The sequence below is a fragment of the Ceratotherium simum genome, chromosome 3 (genome assembly GCF_057802395.1).
Source record: "Ceratotherium simum simum isolate JZ-2026a chromosome 3, ASM5780239v1, whole genome shotgun sequence".
Taxonomy (NCBI): domain Eukaryota; kingdom Metazoa; phylum Chordata; class Mammalia; order Perissodactyla; family Rhinocerotidae; genus Ceratotherium; species Ceratotherium simum.
Window position 1 is genome coordinate 41,196,908 of NC_141902.1, and position 18,511 is coordinate 41,215,418.

The following is an 18,511-nucleotide window of genomic DNA, read 5'->3' on the forward strand; positions in this document are numbered from 1 at the left end:
TTGAGCTTATAACTCAGGTTATAGCTGTAAGCATAGATTGGGTGATCATCTTTATTATATATTTTTCTTTTAAGCAATTTAACCAGATTTGTGGTTGGAGTCATTTTTGGAACTGTCACAAAATCAAAAGTAGGGACAGAACAAAAAAATGTTTTTAACTTCTCTTATATAGGAAATAAGAGCCTCAATCAAGGCCCTGTAGACCACTAAGTGGAAGACAGAACCATCTAACTGATTTGAGGAATTACCAGTAAGCAGTGACTACACAGCAATAATTACAGCAAAATAAAGACTATTTTAAGGCAGAGAAGGGCTAAGATTTCCTTAGCAGTAATAACGACATAACACTGAATTTAAATCTATTTTATTATAGAGATCAGTTTCTAACAAATGGAAATGTATCATCTGTTCCTTAACTGCGTAAATAAAATTAAATTCCTTTGAAACTGGAATCTGCAGGCATAGGTATTCTTTAATCAATATCGTATCATCTCCTAAAGTAGAAGCCATCTTGAGGAAGATGGAGCTTTTGATCTTTTTTTTTGAGGAAGATTGGCCCTGAGTTAACATCTGTTGCCAATCTTCCTCCTTTTTTTCCTTTTTTCTCCCCAAAGCCCCAGTAGATAGTTGTATGTCATAGTTGTACATCCTTCTAGTTGCTGTATGTGGGATGCCGCCTCAGCATGGCTTGATGAGCAGTGCGTAGGTCTGCGCGCAGGATCAGAACCGGCAAACCCTGGGCCACCAAGGCAGAGCGTGTGAACTTAACAGCTACGCCACCAGGCCAGGCCCAGAGCTTTTGATCTTAATATCAGTTTTAAATAGGAATTTCCTTGTGAAAATTCTCTCATTCTTGACCCACTATTCACAAAGGACTGGTATGATCAGTCCTGGGGTTTTTACAACTCGGACAACAAAGATCCCTAACGCATTATGCTACTCTGATCACAAATATTTGTCAGTACCTCATTTCAGTACATGAAAACAGGCACCTAAGAAATCTTGGCAGTAACCACCCTCGTGTCATCTGAATCCATCTAACCTGCTAGCATGTCCTTTAAACAGCAACCTGTCTGAGCGTCCTTCAGAAGCACATTTACAATATCATAAAATTTGTGTTCGTATGCTAGCTTGTAATACAAGTAGACATCTTCACAATATGTGAGTAACTTCTTGAGGTTTTTCACAACTGTGTCAGTAGGCTGATGTTGTTTACATCTAGACAAAGAAACATAAGAATGTACAGGTTAAGATACTCTATCTTGATCGAGGGCTATCAGCTCTGACACTTATCACTACCTACAGAGGAGACGGTGCTGGAGTATCTAAGTTATCTAAGATTAGTATTAGGGGGTGCTTGATAACCGCTGAAATTATTTCATTAAAAATGAGTATCTTGATGCTCACCTTTATTAGAATAAATTTAGTACTCTAAAGGAGACCTCTGATGTTAAAGATTTTGGCACCTCAGGCAGGCTGAGTAGCTATCTTCGCTTTTTAAGTACAGAGCACCATAAGCAAATTGTTTTCATTCATCTGTTTGCCTAAATGTGTTAAAAGATCTCTTCATTTGGGGGATTCTTGACATCTCTTTGCCATCTCAAGCAGAGGGGTAGCTATAGGCAGTGTTACACTTAGCCATAAAATTCTTACCCATGCCTTATCTCAAAACAGAGGCATTTTAATACTTACTTTTTTGAAATCTCTTCAAATATATTGGATCTTAATAACCTTTGCTGCTTAAATTCTTCCAAGTAATTAAAGTCTCCTTTAAGAATCACTTGTTGGTATAGAATTTCAGCCCAATCAGGAACAAAGTCATAGGCCTCCGCCACAATAGAAGCCTTAAAGGATGGAGGGGAAGGAGGACACCATTAGAGCCTATTTGACTTTAAATTGAAGGCAAATTGTTCTAGAAAACAACTTAATACTATATACTCATACAGTGAATATAGTGAATCATTACCAATTATGTTAAAAGGCTGTATGTATCAGGGTTGGTGAAAGGTTTGCTGTTAGTTTGACATTTCCACTCCCTTAAACCTCCAAACACCTTCCTTCAGTGTTTTTAATCTTCCTCACAATAGGTTAATAAAACTGCTGAGAAAGAATACTTTTCTCCCTAATTCAACTGTATAAGGAACAGTGAAAGGGCTGATTCCTTCATTACCATCTCTCCTCATTAAAGGGCTAGAACCAGCCTCCCAGAAGCCCAGACTCCCTATGCTATCCCAGGTGCATCTTTCTAGAAACACTAGGGCTAAGAGATGCTTATAGGACACTAGCAGGGATGTTCCTCTGAACTTCAGCTGTCTAAGGGGCAAAGGTATCTGCCTCTCTGCTGGCCTAACAGGGTAGGGGAAGGAGACATTACTGTCTCACCATTCTCCAACCTCTGCCCAAACAATATGCTATTAAGAAATACTACCATGGAAAGGCAATTTGATGTATCAGATAGCTAAGTCAGGAGAACTGAGCTGTCCTGGTTCTGTCACTAGCTCTGAGACCTTAGGCAACTCACTCAACTTCTGGGTCCCTTGAGAAGCACAGCAGGAGAGAGGATGCTGACTAGATTTTTCTTCCTTGCTCACCTGGTAGAACCGAGGGAGGGCCATGATACAGTCCATCAGCCTGTGGCGGCCCAGGTTGATGAGCATTGTGTTCTGGCCAGTGTTCAGAAAGTGAATCTGCAGTGTTATCAACTTGGTGAGCCGGTGACAGCGCAGGGCCTGTCGCACGCAGGAGTCCTGAGGGACAAGGGTGGAGGGAGGCGCAGGTAGAGAAAGACTTTGTTGTCATCATCTCTCCTGTTGAACCCTCCAGCAACTGAATTCACCCCTTCTGCCCCCAGCTGGCCCGTGACTCCCTCCCCCTTCACTTGGAGGAGCCCAGAGACAAAATAACTCCTGCTTCAGACACCAAGCCCCAAGGCCAGTCTGGAATAAGACGTTTCATGTTACCTTGGCATAACTCTCTGCTGCATCCAGCATGAGAGTCAGGGCCTTCAGCAGCAGCTGCTTCAGTTGGTGCCCATCCTTGAGGTTGTCCTCTGCAGGGGAGTAAAGGAAACCTGTTGGGTGTGTCTGACTCCCAAGGCTGGCTATTCTCACCCCACTCAAGAGTGATGGTGTGCTGGACTAGAAGCATTCCAGCTCATATTCAGAGAGAGGCAGGTATGTCTCCCTTGGGTAAAGGCCAGAAGTACACACACTTGGGAGTAGGATTCAGTTCCCCATCTAGTTCATTTCTCTCTGAAACATCAAGGCATACTGACATGGCATCAACACATTGGTTCCTGACGGATGACACCCTGGATGCACAGGCTACAAGAGGGCAAATGCCTTCCAAGTCTCCTTCCCTCTCCCATCTGCTCAGCTGGGGCCCTGCTGAGAAGCTATTAGAAGCTGAGAGGGTATTAGTCAAGCTCATGGGCTCTTGCCCTTCTTAGCCCTAAGACCCTCCCCTGGCCGGCAGTGCTGCCCTGGGGGTGCTGCTGTGACCTCTGCTCACCCCAGGGCTGAGACTCAATCAATTTCAGTTGGATGCAGGCAGCTGCCTCATGGTTCTCCCCGATCTCACGGCACATGCTGAAGCACAGGGCAATCATGTTGTGCTTCTCACTGTCCCCAGGGCGGCAGCGTTTGATGTAGTCAAGTAGGGCTGTCTTCAGGGTACCACTCTGCCCAGAAAAAAAGGGAATACCAAAGTCTCAACCAGGTGCTGCAAGGCAGGCAGGATTGGCCAAGTCTCTTGGTTCTGAAAATTCCTTAAAAACTCCCAAGAAAAAGGACAAGATAAACAAAAATAAATAGAAAAGTTAATGCTATCCTGAGTATAAGAAAACAGGCACCTCCTCTCTGCTGGTAGGGAGTGTGAACAGTAAAACCTGTCAGAAGGGAGAAGCCTTAAAAATGTGCACACATGTTATTTTAACAATTCCACTTCTAGAAATCTATCTGTAAAGTAATAAGCAGAGAAAAGTGCTAATATGGATATAACAAGGATATTTAATAGCAAACAATTAGAAATAATCTAGATGTCCAAAATAAGGGCTAAGAGAATACCATGTAACCATTAAAACTGATGTGGATTTGAGAAATATTCATGACATGCTTATTGTTAAGTGAGAAAAGCAGACTATTTCATATCTGCACACCATGATATGTTTTGTTAAAAATATGTAAATATGTATGTATATATGTTTGTGGGTACGTGTGCAAAGAAAGGGCCTATACCAAATTGTTAGCAGTGGCTGTCTCCAGATGGTAGATAGACACAGAGGGTTTTTTTTCTGTGTTGTTCTGTTTTCCAAGTGTCTTAACAGTGAATATGCATTACTTTTGTAATCATAAAAAAAGTTATTAAAAGAATATTTAAATGTAGAAACAAAAATGCCTCAAAAACAATTTAGAAACCCTCTGGGGGATCCTAAAGGTGTACCTATGTCCAGGACTTGCTTCTCTCCTGACAATTGGACTGGTCTGTCCTGAAACTAGCCCAGCATTGAGGAGAGTTTTTCTGCTTTGTCTCTTTTTTTTTTTTTGGTGAGGAAGATCAGCCCTGAGCTAACATCCGTGCTAATCCTCCTCTTTTTGCTGAGGAAGACTGGCTCTGAGCTAACATCTATTGCCAATCCTCCTTTTTTTTTTCCCCCTCCAAAGTCCCAGTAGATAGTTGTATGTCATAGTTGCACATCCCTCTAGTTGCTGTATGTGGGACGCAGCCTCAGCATGGCCGGAGAAGCGGTGCGTCGGTGCACGCCCGGGATCCAAACCCAGGCAGCCAGTAGCGGAGCACGCGCACTTAACCGCTAAGCCACAGGGCCGGCCCTCTGCTTTGTCTCTTAATTCTGCTTGGCTGGGCCCACATTCCCAGAAGCCAAAAGTTTTACCTCGATTTTTATATCTTCAGAGGTGAAATGGGCTGAAACAATGAATCAGCCAAATGAATGATTTGGAAGCAGGCTCTGTGAGGGACATGTCTGATGTCACATTGCACGCTGAGGCAGACAAGCGCCCAGAGCCCAAAGGCTTTGGCACATCAGGCCTTTGCTTCCAAGCCTCCTTCCTCTGATGTGAGTCGTCATAAATAGCTCCATAGCTTTCCAGGCCCAGGCCTTGGCATTCACTTCCTAATAGCTCTTGGTAACACACTTTTTCATGGTCCCCTGAAAACTCTCCACTCTAAAAGCCCTCAAATACAGCCTTCCAAGCTGGTCAATCCATTTCCACTCTCAGGAAGGGTTTTTGCCCCTGCCAGAGTAGGCATTCAGACAGCAGAGGCAGGTGACAGAGGCTGAGGTGGCGGTGCACAAACTCATTTTCTTCATTACTTACCATCTGTCAGCATAATCTGAACTCTAACTTTAAGCTACTGGTTACAGTATGTCCTAGGGAGGTCCTTAATTCCCTCCCTCCATATCCCAGGGGTCCATCCCGAATGGGATTATTCCTGAGAAAGTCTGAGACTCCTGAATGGCAGTAGTACATGTCATCCTGGAGCTCAAAATATTGTACACCTACCGGATCCAACTTCTTCCTCATCAGCACTTCAAAGTAGTGCTTTTTATGCAGCAAATCAAATATGTATGTCATCTCATTGTACCTTCCAATGCCCGTGAGGAGACGCACCTAAAAAGGGGAGAGGGCAGCCTGCATCAGCATCACTTGAAGTTCTCTGAGCCAGACCACTACCCTGATCAGTTTGGTTGCTTTCAGATGCTGACTCCAGGGGGGAGAAGGGCTAATGGCCAGGGTGCCATCCTTAGCTCATTCCTTCCTTCCGTCTCCCTCTCTCCCTTCCCCGTACCCAACAGGGGACTTCTCTGGAAGATTCAGAAAGCTAGTCATAGGGACACCACTGGCTGCTCTCTCCTCTGTTGTCCTTAAATGTGACTATCAAGTGCTGAAGTGCCATCCTCCTGGGCAGGCACTCTTCCTTTTCCCAACACTCCTTGGTACAGTGCCCAATGGCTGGCTCAGCCACTGGGGTCAGTTTCAAGCCTAGAGAATTTGGGGAGGCACAGGAGGCTTGAGTTTTCAGCTCATTTCAACTCAGATAAGAGGTAGGTTTGAACCTTGTTTTGGGAGGAAATGCAGCTGTCTTAGCCCTCTAGCAAAGCTAACTGCTCTGGCAAAGGGGTATAACAGCCCTGGAGCATGGCAGGGATCCTCTCAATTTCTACTCTTGTGCTGATTCTGATAGAAATCATAACCTGAAGCAGAGGGTTGAGCTGCCCAGCCAGCTATCAAGTATGTAGTGGTATTCAGATGGGCAAATTCCCTAAGACCACATCAGATCTGAACTGGTCCCCAGCCTATCTGCTCTTTCAAAGGTTTCCTCAAGATGAAAGGTGGGAGATGAGGGGGTTACTTACCACCAGTCCGTACTCTTCGTTGGGGGCCAAGTGGTTGTCTGTGAGCAGCCGAGCAGCCTGCAAGACTCGGATGATGCCCTCCATGTGGCATGTCAGCGTGAAGCAGTGATGGGCCAGGATCAGCAGCTCTGTGGCTGTGTAGGTGGGGCACTGGTAAGACAGGATTATGAACCCTGGCCACCCACTGTCTAGCTCTGTACCTGAGGGGGGTAAAGGGCCTGGTACAGACGGGGCCTGTCTGGAGAAGGCTCTCCCACCAGTCCTCTGAGATCCCTGACCTCACCAGCTCTAGCTCTGAGGCAGCCCCCTGATCATGTCTAAATTCTTCCCTGTCACAGTACAGGGATTAACTCTCCTGAAAGACAATCATATAGTGACCGCATTTCTAAAACGTCCAATGAATGAGAATAAGGAACCCTTGCTTTCTAAAGGTGGATAAACTTTCTGCAGACAAAGTGATGGAGTACCTGCCAACACGAATCCAAGGGCATTCTCTGTATCTCAGTGGAGAGTCTTAGGGCCTAACCAAGTGCCATTTGATGTTCTCCTCTTCTACTGGCTTTCCAGATTACTGAACGATTTGACTACATACAAATTTAAAACTATTACACACAAACACTCTAAGCACAATTAAAAGATAAACTGGGGAAAATATCTGCATGTTGAAGACAGAAAGAGAGTTCCCAGCCTTAATCCACGCTGTGCCCTCTGGGCCTTGGCACCTGTGGGGCCCTCCCTAAACCTACTGACTACTGAGCAACCTGGATTACTAATCCTTCAGGCCTTGGTTTAGACATTTCTTCCAAAAACCTTTCTTGACTCCATCAGTCTGGCTCTTACTGTGTATTACACCCAAGTCTGTGAGCTCCAGGGACCAATGCTTCCCTTGTTCCTCACATCCCTGGTTTTTAGAGTACCTAGCACACAGCTGGCACTCAGTAAAGATTGTTGAACTGGACTGAGAAGAGACACAGAAGGCGATTTTAAAAATGAAACTGTTCAACCTTTTCACATTTCCATTTATTTGTTCACTAAACATCAGTAAAATGCCTTTTGTGGGGCTATCAAATTTGCCAAGTGGAATGGGTTCCAGGAAATGATACTCACACACTCTGCTTAAGTGGGAATGAAAAGTGAATTTTTTTTTTCTGGAGTAAAAATTGGCTATATATATATTTATTTATACATAAAACCTTAAAAGTGGGCACACTCTTGAATCAGGGATTTATCACAGGGAAATAATCATGGATGTGCACATAGATTTGCCTATAAGGATGTTTGTGACAGTTAAAAACAGCAGAAAATTGGAAGCAATCTAAAGCTGCCACAATAGGGTATACAATTTTTAATTACATGTAAGAGAAATACTGTGTAACCATTAAAAATGATATAGAAGCATATTCAATGTCTTGGAAAGAGGTTAATGACAGCATATCCATAAAGTAATTAGAAACAGTATGTACAATATAATGCCATTTTTGAAAAAAAAAAAACCTATAGACTTGCATAGAAAAAAATCAGAGGGACACATATTACTGAAAACCTACACTGAACAAGACATTGTAGAAAGTGAGCAGGCTTTGAAATCCCACAGACTGGGTTCCAATACCAGCTCTGCCACTTAATAGTTATAAACTAATCAACTTCTCTAAGCCTCAGTTTTCCTTCTTGTAAAATAGGGACAATAATATTCTCTTTGCAGGGTAATGTCAGAGTAAAATAAGATAAGTACGCCAAATGTTAAAAGGTTACCTTTCTGTGTGATTTTAAATTTTGGGCTGCTTTTCCATATATATTTTCTGAACTTACGGCTTTCTACCAAGAACTTATAAACCATGCAGGAGGCACAGGGATCTAGAGCAGGAACAAGGATCCAAATTGAGTTTTGGAAAGACTAACTGAAGAAGACTTCCTGGAGACCTGCTTGGGCCCAAAACATGTAAGAAAATTACAAGAACTTACTGCAAGACAATTCCCCATGGGGAACGGAGGAAATCTTATCCAACAACTTCATGCCTACCAATGTGCGGTCTTGACACAAAGTGGTCAGTTGAAGAAAAGTCTGGCTTTCCTCTGCTGGGCTGAATATCTGCTTATGTCCTGTACAGAAAGATGTGGAGAAAGGTACTGGTTTTACCTCAAGAGAACTGAGGGAAAGATAAGAGCCCAATGCCAGGAGGCCCACTCTGCCTGGGCCTGGGCACCAGGAGGTAATGCCAAAGGAGCTCCCAGTGCAATTCTCCTCTTGCTGAGCTCAAATACCTTGGCCTAGTGGTCATCCTACAGGACAGCAGGAGTTCATGAGCTCAGAGACAGGCAGAGCTACTCTAAGCAAAATCACAAAACAATAAGCAAACAAAAAGCAACAACAACAAAATAAATGCAATGTGTTCTTACAAGTTCAACCTGGCAACTTAAAAGGGCAGCATGCAGGATGGATATGAGCATAACATCCAAATCCTTAATGCTGGGAATGTGCGAATGGGGTCTGAAAGGCTGAGGAGGCTGGAGGGCAGGATACCTGCTCCTTCTGATGGGGTCAGCAACTCCCGGGTCACCTCTTCGGCCACAAGTTCAGCCACCGTGTCTGGCTTGAGGCCCTGGGTGCTGATGAAGGCTTGGGCTCGCTTGCATCTGTCAGGCTGCTGAGAGGCCAAGATTGTCCGGAGCATGGCCTCACCATCCTGGGCGGCCACATCTGTATAGGAACAGCCCAACTCCTGAGAAGAGGGCAGAGCAGTCAAAGCCATCATTAGGAGCCAGGAAAAAGCTAGCAAAAGACAGCCCTTTTTCTGAAATCTCATGCGGACAGACTCCATCATTTTCTGAGCTTAAAGATCCCTCATCCGGAGCAGGAACCTTAGAAGAAGCAAGCACTGTTTTCTAGCCCTTTCTATCACTTTGCCAATGGGCCAAATCCAAGCAAGAGAAGGGCTTGTCTTCAGAAAATGTCAGGTGACTTGTCTCTTGTTGAACACTGGGCTTTTCAAATGTTATGAAATGTAAGAAAGTTGAATAAAAGGCAAGAGCCTTTTCCTTATCGTTCCCACAGCAGCAGAGAAACCGACAATTTCCAAAGAAGTCTCTGCACCTTACCCAAGGCACAAGGCTTTCGTGCTCGGCTGTTTCTCTCGTGCTCGTCCACTTCACTTAGAGTCTACTGTTTTTCTCCTTCAATCAGCACAAAGCCACCAACAATTCCTGGCTGCTCTGGCTCCTGTCTTTATAATCATCACATTCCATTTTATTTTAAAACTTGTTCTGGGCTCTCCCCCACGTGGAAAGCTCCAAACAATCCTGAAGCAAAACTTAAAATATTAGGGCTAGAAGGGACCCTCGTGGTCAAATCATTTATAGATCAAGAACCAGGAGCCCAGAGAAGGGAAATGTCTTGCCCTAACTTCTGGTTGGCTGACTGCAGCCAGGACTCAAATCGCCCTGGCATTTAGCATAGTGTCCTCCCCACTCTTTCCCAGGAATGGATTTATAGGCCAACATCCTGACAAGAGCTCTACTGCCAGGTCATGATTATCATCTGAGGGGCTGACTTGGCAATGTCCAAAATCTACCTCCAACTTCCCATTCCCTCCCTCTCAGAGGGAGCTTCCTGTGGAGGCCTCACCCTTGGGCACATACCTTGGCAAGTTCATACAGACAGAGGACCTGCCGGCAGTAGTTCTTCCCATGGAGGCATCTGCTTGTCAGAGTTTCCAGATTAGTCACCACTTCATCACTGGGGGGCAGCATCACAAATGACTGACTATCCAAACTTGAAGCTGGAAGCAAATACAGATCTGAGGGGGACTTTAAGCTGACAAGGTAAGGCCTGTCCCCGGTGCCCTCTGACTCTAACTCTCCGCTCACAGCTTCCTGCATTGCACCCCCATGACTCCCTTTGGGTCTGGGACCACTTCTGACAGGGCTCACACCCCACTTAAACTTCCTTCATTGCTTTCTTCCAGGAAATCCTAGCCCAGGATACTTCAAAGGCCTCACAGGTTACAAAAGTCTCAAAGCCACCTAATGAACACTAGAGATCACCACCAAAGATGCCTCCTAGACTATCCTCCACACACACCCCCTCTCAATTTCCCCTCATATCAAATACGTCATCAGGTCTAGACTGATGTATCTCCAAGAAATCTCTCCAATCACTGCCTTTGTTCCAGCCTTCATCACCTTGCATTGAAGAGGCTGTTACTGTCTCCTGCTGCCAGCCTCTGCTCTTCCCCAAGTCAATCTTGCAGATAATCAGTAGGATCTTTTTAAAATGCAAATCACAAAAATTGAGCATCATCTGGATAGATGCCTTAAAGGCACAGTAAAATTAAAATCCATTCCTGATTTTTAAAAAAAGGAAAAAAAGCTCTTAGCCTGAAATATAAGAAAACAATCTTAACTTGATAAAGGGTTTCTATTTGGGAAAAAAGTAGAAAAGAATATTTATATAACACTGTTTCTAATAGCAAAAACAAAATTGAAAAATTGAAATGTGTATCAATAAAGCATTGTTAAATAAATCACAGTACATCCATGTAGTGGAACACTGCAGCTATTAAAACGAATGAGGTCAGGGCCGGCCCCATGGCTTAGCGGTTAAGTGCACGCGCTCCGCTGCTGGCTGCCCGGGTTTGGATCCTGGGCGCGCACCAACACACCGCTTCTCCAGCCATGCTGAGGCTGCGTCCCACATACAACAACTAGAAGGATGTGCAGTTATGACATACAACTATCTACTGGGGCTTTGGGGGAAAAATAAATAAATAAAATTTAAAAAACAAAAAACAAATGAGGTCAATCTATGTATACTGACAGGAAAAAATGTAAAACAATATCATATAATTTCATTTTTGTAACAAATATTGTGTGTGAGTGCGTACACATATGGGCAAGCCTACATACAGAAAATAATGCATACCAAGCAAGTAAAAGATATTCTGGGGAATGTGGTGGAGGTGGTGTTGAATGGGTAAATGACTGTCACTTTTTACTTTATGAACTTCTGTATTGTGTGATTTGTTACACTAAGCATGTAATACTTTCGCATTTAAGATATTATGCATTAAAAAATATGCTTTAAAGACAAAAAAGTAAAAAGCAATTGAGACCATGTTATTCCCCTGCTTAAAATCCTTAAAATCCTTTGGGGGTTCTAGTTCTAGGTCAGGTGGAGTAATAAGCTCACTCCACTCTGTCTCTCCCATTGAACTCAAAATAAAACCTAGACACAGTGCAGGCAGCACTCCCTGAGGACTCTGAAAAGTAAACAGTAGCAGGAGGACTGAAGACGACCAGAATTACCATTTCCCCCCTAGTAACCTCCACGCTGAATGCAACGCTGCCTGAAACCCAGAACCAGGCACCAAGGTTCACAAAGAGAGAGGGAGTGCTCCATGAGAAGCCTTCTAGAATGGCTTCAAGGAGTAGGAAAGGGAACTCCTAATGCCCATTCTCTCTCATCCAAGCTCCTAAGCAATCCCCTGGCTGTGGTGGTAGAGTGGCAAGAGCCAAAACTCAGAGAGGAACCTGCTTGTCAGATCAGAAGTGCTCTGGTCACAAGAGGGTGGAATGAGCCCCCTCCTTTATGCATTATCCTCCTGTCAGTTGGCCCTGGATGCAGGCACAGTCAGGGAAGTGCATCACAGAATGGGGTAACTAAACCTCCAGCTTTTGGCCAGAAGACTGAAAAGGGGAGCCTCAGAGAACCAGAAAGTACCTGAGAGAGAGAGAGTCAGGAAAGCAACACAAAGTTGTTTATAAAGACTAGGGCTCACTCCTGGCTTTGTATGTATGGATCTGACCCTAACCAGCATGGCAGACTCTGAGAACTGAATTAACAGAGACTCTACTACCCAGGTCGCAGACTGAGCACAGGATGGCACACACACAAGATGGATCTGAACAGCACCACAAAGAATTTGAAAACTGAACTGATGTTAGAACCATAGCCCATAGAAAGTGGGCTGGAACTTGTAGCCTGAATCTAACCAGGTCAACTCTCTGCTAAAAATAATGTTGACATACTTCACAGGATTTAAACAAGACCCAGAGTCTCATAACATACTTTTCAAAATGTATAGGATGCAACCCAAAACTACTCAGCATACAAAAATGCAGGAAAATCTCAACTCATATGAGAAAAGACAATCAACAGATGATATCCAGCACTAAAATGACACAAATGTTGAAATTATCTGATAGACTTTAAAGGAGCTATTATACAAATGTTCCAAGAAGCAATTATGAATGTTCTTAAAATAAACAGAAAAATAGAAATTCTCAGCAAAGAAACAGAAGGTATAAAGAGGAATAAAATGAAAATTTTAGAAGTGAAAAATAACTGAAATTTAAAAATCAAAGAAATGAAAAAACTCAGTAGCAAAATGAAAATGCCAGAGAAAAGAGTTGTCAGTGAAATTGAAGATAGAAGTTGTCCAATCTGAACCACAAAGAGAAAAAAAATCAGGAAAAAAATTGAACAAAGCCTCAGGACTTGTGAGACAATGACAAAAGTTCTAAAATTCATGTCATTGGAGTCCCAGAAGACGGAAAAATAATGTCTGAAAACTACCTAAATCTGGTGAAACAACATAAACCTACATGTTCAAGAAGCTCAGTGAACCCTTAACAGGGTAAACCCAAAGAAATACACTCCCAGTCACATTATAATCAAACTGCCCAAGACCCAAGACAGGAAAAAACTTGAAGGCAACCAGAGAAAAGTACATTATCCATAGGGGAATAATGATTCAAATGACTGCAGATTATTCTGCAGATACCATGGAGGTCAAACAGAAGTGGTACAACATTTTTAAGTGCTGAAAGAATGTATTGAGCTTTGTGTTTTTTACAAATTGAAGGTCTGGAGGGATGAAGTCAAGATGGTGGCATAGGCAGACTTTGAACTCACTTCCTCCCGTGGACACAGCCAATTTACAACTACTCGTGGAAAAATTACCCCTGAGACAGAACTGAAAACTGGATAAAGAGGAACTCCTGCAACAAAGGACAATCCTAATTGAGGTGGAAGAGGCAGAAACTCCCTTCTAAAGAGGAAAAATGCCACCTTCACAAGCTGCCAGCCTCACAGCCGCCTGGGAGCAGCCCAAAGGTACACAGCCCTCCCTGGAGGAGCAGGGCCCCGAGCCAGGGAGCACCCCCGCTGTGGGCATTTTGTGGACCCAGCACAATTGAAACGAGTGGCATAATATCTGACTTTGCCTGCTACTAAAACATTGGGGAGTACCCCCAGAAAAGCTGGCTCACAAAGAAATTAAAACCGGCTCTTAAAGGGCCCACGTGCAAACTCACCCGTTTCAGAAAGCAACCTAAAATCACCAGAAAGAAAGGTGCACAGTGCTTTGGTGAAAAGAGACTCACCTAATAGGCCCTGAGTGCATCTTGGTGAGAGGTGAGACCTCTCCAGAGACTGGGACATTGGTGGTGGCCATTATTGTGGCTTGGTGTGGGTGTGCTGACACAGATGCCATTGGAGTTCTCCCTGAGCCCAGGGTCTGCCCCACCCACTAGAGCACCGAATTAATCCAGCTCAGCCAGGGCAGGCAGCCCACCCTAGAGACTGGACCCACCCAACAACAAGCCCTCAGGCAACTTGTGGACCTGCATAGATTGGTGACTGGATTCTCTGCAGCCTGGCAACTGAGCCGACTTCAGTGGGGCAGGGTGTGCACGAGGAGCGGGTGGAGAGTGTGGGGTGGAGGTGGAGTGTGTGGGGCTCCTGCCGTGGAGAGACTGGGTCCGCTTCGGGAGGTCGGGGCGCACACATGGGGCAGGACTGTGTTGACTGTGTGTGTGGACCTGTGGGTGGCAGGGCTTGTCAGCTGCAGAAGACTTATGCTTCTCAAAGACCCACATAGGGGGTTTGCCCCACCTTCCAAAGCCTGAAACAATTGGGTGCTCCCGTGCCTGAGGCCAGCCCCACCCAGCTGCAATCCTCAGAGAGCTGACAAGAGACCTAAAGGCTGGAGGCTTATAGCAATTGTAAGCCCCTGAGCCTAACAACCTGCCACGCTGGGGGCCTACTCACTTAAAAGAAATACTGCAACACAAATGTGGTATTAGAACTTGCAGCCAACTGTGCTGGGGCTCCCCACACCTGATAAAGAGACTGAAGGGCCCACAACAACTACAAGCAGCTGAGCATTACAATAGCTGGCCAGGAGCATAACTCGGCCTCCCTGGGCGCCTACAGGGAGAGCAAACAGGCCACAACAGAAGGACACACATAGCCCACGTAGGGGTCACCCCTGGAACATTGAGAACTGAGGGAAGCACACTGCAGGCCTCCTAAGGCATCACTTACATAAGGTCACCTATCCAAGAGCAGGAGACGTAGCTGACCTACCTAATACGTAGACACAAGCACAGGGAAAGAGGCAAAATGAGGAGGCAAAGGAATACATTCCAAGTAAGGGAACAGGACAAAACCCCAGAAAAGGAACTAAGTGAAACAGAAATGAGCAACCTACCTGACAGAGTTCAAAGAAAGAGTGTTAAGGATGCTCACTGATCTGGGGAGAAGAATAGATGAACTCAGTGACAATGTCAACAAAGAAATGGAAGATATAAAAAAGAACCAATCAGAAATGAAGAATACGGGCCGGCCCCGTGGCTTAGCGGTTAAGTGCGTGCGCTCCGCTGCTGGCGGCCCGGGTTCGGATCCCGGGCGCGCACCGACGCACCGCTTCTCCAGCCATGCTGAGGCCGTGTCCCACATACAGCAACTAGAAGGATGTGCAGCTATGACATACAACTATCTACTGGGGCTTTGGGGGGAAAAACATAAATAAATAAAATCTTTAAAAAAAAAAAAAAAAAAAAAGAAATGAAGAATACAATACTGGAAATGAAAAATTCATTAGAGGGACTCAAAAGCAGAGTAGAGGATACAGAAGAACGGATCTGTGAGCTGGACGAAAGACTAGAAGAAATTACCTGAGGCGAACAGGTAAAAGAGAAAAGAATTAAAAAGAGTGAGGACAGTCTAAGGGACCTCTGGGACAACATCAAGCACACTAACATCCGTGTTATAGGTGTCCCGGAAGGAGAAGAGCGAGACAAAGGGGCAGAGAATCTATTTCAAAAAATAATAGATGAAAACTTCCCTAACCTAAGGAAGGAAACAGACATCCAGGTACAGGAAGCAGAGAGAGCCCCAAACAAGATAAACCCAAAGAGGCCCACACCAAGACACATCATAATCAAAATGTCCAGAATTAAAGATAAAGAGAGAATCCTAAAAGCCGCAAGAGAAAGTCAAGTTACATACAAAGGAAACCCCATAAGGCTATCAGCTAACTTCTCAGCAGAAAACTTACAGGCTAGAAGAGAGTGGCACAATATATTTAAAGTGCTAAAAGGAAAAAACTTACAGCCAAGAATACTCTACCCAGCAAGGTTATCATTCAAAATGGAAGGAGAGATCAAAAATTTCCCAGACAAGCAAAAATTAAAGGAGTTTCTCACCAAGAAACCAGTGCTACAAGAAATGTTAAAGGGACTGATTTAAGGGGAAAAGAGAAGACCACAAATAAGAAAAATTATCTATTTCCATAAGAGGGAAATGTATACAAATGCACAAAAAAGAGGTTAGATATGATATCAAAAACATAAAAGGAGGGAGGAGGGGAGTTAAAGAGTAGAGCTTTCAGACAGAGGTCAAACTAAAGAGACCATCAGTTCTATACAGAAGAAGAAAGGAACAGAGAAGGACTACTAAAACACTGAGGAAAAAAAAGTTAAAAAATGGCAGTAAGTACATACTTATCAATAGCTACTTTAAACGTCAATGGACTAAATACTCCAATTAAAAGGCATAAGGTGGCTGACTGGATAAAAAAACAAGACCCATATATATGCTGCATACAAGAGACACACTTCAGACCTAAAGGCACTCACAAACTGAAAGTGAAGAGATGGAAAAAGATACTCCACGCAAATGGCAATGAAAAGAAAGCTGGGGTAGCAGTACTCATATCAGACAAAATAGACTTTAAAACAAAAACTGTAAAAAGAGACAAGGGCATTACATAATGATCAAGGGAACAATCCAAGAAGAGGATATAACACTTGTAAATATCTACGCACCCAATGTAGATGCACCTAAATATATAAAGCTATAATAACAGACATAAAAAGAGAAATAGACAGTAACACAGTAATAGTAGGGGACTTTAACACTCCACTTACACCAACGGATAGATCATCCAAACAGAAGATCAATAAGGAAACATTGGCCTTAAATGACACACTAGAACAGATGGACCTAGTAGATATATACAGAGCATTCCATCCAAAAACCGAAGAATACACGTTCTTTTCAAATGCACATGGAACATTCTCCAGGATTGATCAATATTAGGCCACAAAACAAGTCTCCATAAATTTAAGAAGATTGAAATAATACCAAGCATCTTTTCTGACCACAACGGTATGCACTAGAAATCAACTATAGGAAGAAAATCAGAAAAGCCACAAATACGTGGAGATGAAACAAAATGCTACTGAACGACTGGGTCAACAAAGAAATCAAAGGAGAAATCAAAAAATACCTGGAGACAAATGAAAATGAAAATACGACATGCCAGAATTTATGGGATACAGCAAAAGCAGTTCTAAGAGGGAAGTTTATAGCAATACAGGCCTATCTCAACAAACAAGAAAAATCTCAAATAATCTAACAGCACACCTAAAGGAACTGGAAAAAGAAGAACAAACAAAGCCCAAAATCAGTAGAAGAAGGGAAATAATAAAAATCAGAGCAGAAACAAATGAAATAGAGACCAAAAAAACAATAGAAAAAATTAATAAAACCAAGAGCTGGTTCTTTGAAAAGATCAACAAAATGGACAAACCTTTAGCTAGACTCACCAAGAACAAAAGACAGAAGGCACACATAAGTAAAATCAGAAATGAAAGAGGAGAAATTACAACAGACACCTCAGAAATACAAAAGATTATAAGAGAATACTATGAAAAGCTATATGCCAATCAATTCGACAATCTGGAAGAAATGGATAAATTCTTAGACTCATACAACCTTCCCAAACTGGATCAAGAAAAAGTAGAGAATCTGAATAGACCAATCACCAGTAAGGAGATCGAAACAGTAATCACAAACCTCCCCAAAAATAAAAGTCCAGGACCAGACGGCTTCCCTGGGGAATTCTACCAAACATTCAAAGAAGACTTAATACCTATCCTTCTCAAACTCTTCCAAAAAATTGAGGAGGGGAGGAAGCTCCCTAACTCATTCGACGAAGCCGACATTACCCTGATACCAAAACCAGACAAGGACAACACAAAAAAAGAAAATTACAGGCCAATATCACTGATGAACATTGATGCAAAAATCCTCAACAAAATACTAGCAAATCACATACAACAATACGTTAAAAAGATTATACACCATGATCAAGTGGGATTTATTCCAGGTATGCAGCGATGGTTCAACATTCGCAAATCAATAAATGTAATACACATTAATAAAATGAAGAATAAAAATCACATGATCATCTCAATAGACGCAGAGAAAGCATTTGACAAGATACAGCATCCATTTATGATAAAAACTCTGAATAAAATGGGTATAGAAGGAAAGTACCTCAACATAATAAAGGCCATATATGAGAAACGCACAGCTAATATCATCCTCAATGGTGAAAAACTGAAAGCTATCCCTCTAAGAACAGGAACCAGACAAGGATGCCCACTCTCACCACTCCTATTTAACATAGTACTGGAAGTCCTAGCCAGAGCAATCAGGCAAGAGAAAGAAATATAAGGGATCCAAATTGGAAAGGAAGAAGTGAAACTGTCACTATTTGCAGATGACATGATTTTATATATAGAAAACCCTAAAGAATCCACCAGAAAACTTTTAGAAGTAATAAACGAATATGGTAAAGTTGCAGGATACAAAATCAACATACAAAAATCAGTTGCATTTCTATACACTAACAACGAAGTAGCAGAAAGAGAAATTAAGAATACCATTCCATTTACAATTGCAACAAAAGGAATAAAATACCTAGGAATAAACTTAACCAAAGAGGTGAAAGAGGTGTACACGGAAAACTATAAAACATTGCTGAAAGAAATTGAAGAAGACACAAA

General features: G+C 43.1%; 1 protein-coding gene across 6 annotated transcripts in view; it reads right to left on the reverse strand.

Annotated features, from left to right (window-relative positions):
• Window positions 1–348: 348 nt before the first annotated feature.
• SPG11 (SPG11 vesicle trafficking associated, spatacsin) overlaps window positions 349–18,511 on the reverse strand; it is an 87,957-nt gene continuing 69,794 nt past the window's right edge. For all 6 annotated transcript variants that reach the window (XM_087426540.1, XM_004421511.3, XM_087426529.1 and 3 more), the window contains 10 exons: window positions 10,013–10,152; window positions 8,898–9,096; window positions 8,339–8,476; window positions 6,377–6,510; window positions 5,523–5,630; window positions 3,511–3,679; window positions 2,961–3,049; window positions 2,592–2,747; window positions 1,693–1,844; window positions 349–1,218 (listed from right to left, as the gene is read on the reverse strand). In XM_087426540.1, coding sequence (XP_087282666.1) covers window positions 1,038–1,218; window positions 1,693–1,844; window positions 2,592–2,747; window positions 2,961–3,049; window positions 3,511–3,679; window positions 5,523–5,630; window positions 6,377–6,510; window positions 8,339–8,476; window positions 8,898–9,096; window positions 10,013–10,152 — 1,466 coding nt within the window. In that variant the 3' untranslated portion in view covers window positions 349–1,037. The remainder of the gene's footprint in view (window positions 1,219–1,692; window positions 1,845–2,591; window positions 2,748–2,960; window positions 3,050–3,510; window positions 3,680–5,522; window positions 5,631–6,376; window positions 6,511–8,338; window positions 8,477–8,897; window positions 9,097–10,012; window positions 10,153–18,511) is intronic.